Source organism: Cryptomeria japonica, chromosome 11 (assembly GCF_030272615.1).
Source record: "Cryptomeria japonica chromosome 11, Sugi_1.0, whole genome shotgun sequence".
Taxonomy (NCBI): Eukaryota; Viridiplantae; Streptophyta; class Pinopsida; order Cupressales; family Cupressaceae; genus Cryptomeria; species Cryptomeria japonica.
The window spans coordinates 255,715,278-255,720,831 of NC_081415.1; the positions used below are offsets into that span (position 1 = coordinate 255,715,278).

The window sequence follows — 5,554 nt, forward strand, 5'->3', positions numbered from 1 at the left end:
ATACCAATCAGACAAGCCATGAACACAATCACCATCGGCATCCTAAATCCCTTCTAGAAGTTGCACCAAGACCACTTATGCATAACATCAAAGATCTTCAATAAAGCTCTATCAGTAAAACCCTTACCGAATCAATAAAGCGAGCTTACTAGAACATAAGATAGAATTTGATCATCAAGTCAATACCAACTGACTAAAACATACTTCAGAAGCATATGAACCATCCATACAAACATATTCGATGACAATCAACTGATTATCTACCCAATCCAATCCACCTACCGGAAGTTGGTAACCAACCATAACAATAAGTGTTGACATCAATGACAAAACATCAGTGCAACACATAATCAATTCTATCATATGCCCAGCAAAATATACATAAAGTCAGCCACCATAATACACAATATGGTCCATTCCAAGAGATAAAAGGGACCCAAATACATCACAAGTCTTTTAAATTTGATTCAAATGAACTGCACTAGTACATCCTCTGAAGTTAGCGTCCAACATAATGTGCAAAAAATCAATAAAGCTCGTTAAACAATCAACCCAAAAATAATCTTTCAAGAAAAATTGCTCAATGAGCATCTACACACGCTACAAGAAGACCCATATCAACATTCTAACTCAACCTCTAATGCATATTCAGACCAAAGTAGTATGATCCAAATAAGGTAAACTAACTGAGTTGGCCAGAGACCAACACAACTAAACATACCAAACCATAGACTAACATAACTTCACTTGTCGATCAAACCGACACTAGAGATATAAACTGGAACATGGCATGATTCAAATGAACATGTCCTCCAAGCTACAACACATCAAACAACATAGTGGAGAAACATGCAAAGCGTTCCCCGGACCAATCCTAACATACAGCCTCATTGTCAGCCAATTGCAACAACCAATCTTCACCATTTGAGTAACTATGGACCTAACAACCTGATAGTGCAACATCCATAGGATGTAGACATTATGTCTATAACCACAAGTCATAATCTTAAAAAACTAGAGGAATGTGAAACATTATGTATTCTTCCATAAGGACTTTAAATACTCTTTCCTGCTTATTGCAACTTTCACTATTGTTACCTTCCAAAAGCACCTCATACTTACTCAACATCACCACCAGGAAACATAACAACATCTAAATAGTCATTTTTGAATTATAAGTTCTACATTCGCACAACTAAACAACTCCAACTTCCTCTTCACTTTTTCATTAACACACAATGTGGCATGATTAATGACAACACTAGACAAGTTTGAAATCAATGACAATACAACCCAAATTTTCAAATATGTGTGTGTGTGTGTGTGTGTTTGTGCGCGCACACACACACACACACACACACACATATACATGTATATATGCATGTATATATATACATATATATACATACATACACCTACATACATATGCATATACAGATACATACCTATATACACACACATATATATACATACACACACACATTTATACATATATACATACATACATAAATAACGTATATATACATACATATCTACATATATATACATACACATATATAAATTTACATAGATATAAAACAACTATTTACTAAGCAAAACACCTACGTGTTAATCTTAATAAGAAAAAAAAACATGCATGATATGCTTAATAAGAATAACACGTACATGTTTTTCTTAGTAAGATTAATATGTACATGTTTATAATTCAAATAACATGTACGTATTTATAATTCAAATAACATGTATATGTGAATAACACATGTATTTTGGCTTGTACGTAGCGTTTGATAACAAGCCTTAGATTTGGGAGCTTCATTTCTCTCCTTTTCATGTGATTTTTCCTTACATTCTTGTTTCTCAACTTGCTCATCATCAGGTTTACTCATTATAAACTAGGTCTTCGTGAAATTACCACCATAATTTCACATCTCTTATGGGATTTCTAACCATAAATACTCAACAAAAAATACAAAAAAATTATGTAACTTCTAGTGCTCACTCTTAACTATATTCCTATCAATAGGTTTTTTAAAATTATAAATGCATTTTAAAAAATTAAGGGGTGCACATCAGACACTACATTATGTTTTGCTAAAAAAACATGAACACTTTTGTGTGTACAAAGCACTTAATCCTCTTAATCTTATCCATTTTTAAAAAATTTAGTAGTTAAGAAACTACATTCAAAGTACTATAATTCATGTTCTTTTGGTATCTTCAAATTTAGAGTGCATGAGTCTCAAATTTCTCCTCAAGTTTAAGTTTAGCTAATTTTAGAAAAAAAAAAAGTGGTCACTTAAAACCTCCTTTATTGCTAACATCTTGGTGTACTTACACACACACAATATTCTTCTTATGCAAATAACACATGCTTTGATCCAAGATAAAGTGGGGTGTCTCTTGACAGTAGGGCTTATCAACCATCTTGTTCATCTCACCTTGCTTTGTATCTAACAAGCTATCAATCATTTTAAACCACATATTCACCTACCAAAAACCAAGAAAAGAAAATTCAACTTTTCCCCAAATCTCATAACAAGTAAAAACAATATAAAACTAAATTTAGGCTTTCTTATCCATTTCAATCCTAATCAATCATCATCACTTAAGTAGGTGTCAAATCACATTGCCTCAAGAAAAAGACCATCCACACTGGAGCAAATCTTTCAACAATGAAATCGTTGGTAACTTTTTGAGTTTAATGGTTATGTTTTTTATTAAAGGAAAAACAAGTTTTGAAGGGACCTGGAACCCTTTACAATCAGATTTTGAAAGGATCTAGAACCCTCAACAAGAAATTTTGTTATATTATTGTGTTGTTTTCACTATTTTGTTGAGCTCTATCTAAAGATTTTGCTTAGTTTGAATAGGAATTTGCGTTCTTGTTTATTTCTATTTTGCATTTCAAATCTTAGGCATTACATATTGACAACTTTGTTGGGGACTTATCTCTAATCTCACTATATATGTATTTTGTGTGTCTTGTGATTCTTGAAGTGGTTTTGTATATTAACTTTTGTTAGATGTATTTGAGAGCAAAACAAACTGTGCAATAAATATGACTTTATCTGGATATATTTTATATAGATCTATTAAAAATATATATGTACAAATTTTTCTCATTGAGTAGTAAAAAAAACTATGGTTATGGGTCATTTAACTTCTGAATTATTTCAATGGCACTGTGAAAAGAATTGATGAATACCAATATATTGAATTAGAACTAGCCATTATTATCCTCTCTATGACAGCTCTAGATGGAGGAAACATGTGGCCTCTTATAAACCTAATACCATTACTGAATCATAACCATCTTCTACTTGTAACATGAACTAAAATATAATACTGGATCAGATAGCTGACACGCTACCTCCAAGGCACCACTCTCGGCTTTTAATCTAATACTTCTGCATGCAATTGCAACGTTGCACAACACAGAACTTCCACGTGTTTACTGCTTCAGGTCGGCCATATCCATCCAACAACTACTTTTATAAGCCTCTACATTGCATAAAAAGAAACCTCACATTCTTCCACTGAACAATTTGTAACAGATCGTTCTCTCAATTTGTTTGAAACAAAAACAATAGTCTTATCATGGCGAATTTTGTAGCAAAAAATGCAGTTTTGGGCATGTCAAAGTCAAGTGTGTATCTGTGCCCCAAAGGATCAGAGTTCCAAAGAAATTCATTGGCTTTCTTTACTACCAGTTTCACCAAGCTTGCAGAGGTATAAGTTTTATATTTAGTTTGTTTACATAATCATGTTTTTGGGATCTCATACTGACTGATTATCAGGCTGAAGAGGCTTTAACAAGAGTTGGGGATCAGTTTTTCACAATCTATCTAGTATTTTGGGATCTCATACTGACTGATTATCAGGCTGAAGAGGCTTTAACAAGAGTTGGGGATCAGTTTTTCACAATCTATCTAGTATTTGAAAGAGAGCTCATGAAATGAACCAAATTTATAGTTTTTTAGTCTAGGTTGTGCATTAGTTCTTCACAATCCAGGTAGTATTCAACTGGGTATATGGTTTTAGTCAATCTCTGTGTGTGTTTTTACTTGACATTTCTGATCAAATCATTCATATGATTTGAAAGATTTTCTTTAAAATCAATGTGTTTAATCACAGTCAGTGATTCATAAGATCATAGAGCTTTAACAAAACTGTTATAAGGACAATTTTTTTATTCTTTTTACTAAAAACTTTGTTTTTTCCCTAGTTTGAGATACTATTATTCTATGTATGATTCATTGATTATAATTTTAGAGCTTGAAGATTTGTTTATAATGACATTGTTTTGGGTTTTTGTTACATTTAACCCAATTTTTGTCTGCATTATATGTTCTTTAAATATGATTGCCCAACATAGAACAGAGGAAAACTAAACTGATTAGAATGGGTATTTTTGGGTGTATTGCAGAATGCAAAGGAGGAAATTAGTGATGGCACTAGGAATGTGACGGATTCTGTTAAGGAAACTGCTGAGAGTGCCAAGGAAAAACTGAAGGATACAGCATATCAGGGCAAAGAAAAAGTGAAGGATACAGCCTATGAAAGCAAGGAAAAGGTGAAGGATGCAGCTCAGAAAAGTAAGGAGGTTGCCTCTGATGCAGCTGAGAAAGCAAAATCCAAAACACAGGAAATTGGTGAAAAGGCAAGGTCTACTGCTGATGAATTCAGAAGACAAGCTAAAGAAAATATCTAGTGCAATGGAGACAATACTGTTGGGAAACTATTCAACAGTTGAATAAGAAGATATTTTTATCAGATCTGTCATAGACTGATAGTGCTGCAGTAGGAACCTTATGCTATTCTTTTTCTTGCTACAGTTTTTTGTATTGTATTAATCCTTATTGAAAATAGATGGTGGATGTTTGTGTTCTGTATAGATGGAGTTTTTTTTATTGCTAGTTCATCAGTGCTTTATTCTTAATGTTATAGTTCTGTAGTTAGTGTTTTGTTCTTAATTGGGAGCCCACAACAGAGAGTATTAATGAAGTTGCAGAGGCTGCCCAACAATTATTAAAACAATTGAGTTTGTGGATTTGGGGTTGAAGTTTAGTTTACTGGGTATTTGAAAATCTTGTTTTAAGTAAAGGTGTGAGTTTGCATGATCAATTTTAATAAAGTAGCTACCGTTTCAAACTTTGCTTACATCAGCTTCCTCCTTATCATAAAATGATCAGTCTCAAAAAAAACTGCTTTAGAACTTTGTATTCATTTTTAGATTTTTTCTTTATTGAGGATCAAACTCTCCTATGTTTAAAAGCTTCAATGAGAACTTTAAAAAATTGCTTCAACTAAATTGTTAAAGCATAGAAGCTTCAATATTCCCAGATAAGAATCACAGTCCTATAATTAGATCTGAAATTTGATAAGAATCGCAGTCCTATAATTAGATCTGAAATTTGACGGCCGTATTTCTGTATTTAAATTTTTTTTCAGTAAAATAGAAGACTTAAAAAAAAATTAATATAAGATGTGGGAATAATGGTTCCTAGGCCAAAGTATGTTTTTCTATTGTATTAGCAGGTACAACAGCCTTGTC

The 5,554-nt window shown here is 32.5% G+C and overlaps 1 protein-coding gene across 1 annotated transcript; it reads left to right on the top strand.

Moving 5' to 3' along the window:
* The first annotated feature begins 3,508 nt into the window (after positions 1-3,508).
* On the top strand, positions 3,509-4,894 carry LOC131069645 (late embryogenesis abundant protein 29). The gene is made up of 2 exons (XM_058005159.2): positions 3,509-3,729; positions 4,427-4,894. The coding sequence occupies exons 1-2, from the start codon at positions 3,598-3,600 to the stop codon at positions 4,709-4,711; spliced, it is 417 nt and encodes a 138-aa protein (XP_057861142.2). The 5' UTR covers positions 3,509-3,597; the 3' UTR covers positions 4,712-4,894.
* Positions 4,895-5,554: the final 660 nt, after the last annotated feature.

Bases quoted from the DNA above. Each gene is read 5' to 3' on its own strand.
- LOC131069645 (XM_058005159.2), top strand. From the start codon at position 3,598: ATGGCGAATTTTGTAGCAAAAAATGCAGTTTTGGGCATGTCAAAGTCA. The intron at 3,730-4,426 runs GTATAAGTTTTA...GGTGTATTGCAG, and splicing joins GTTTCACCAAGCTTGCAGAG to AATGCAAAGGAGGAAATTAG.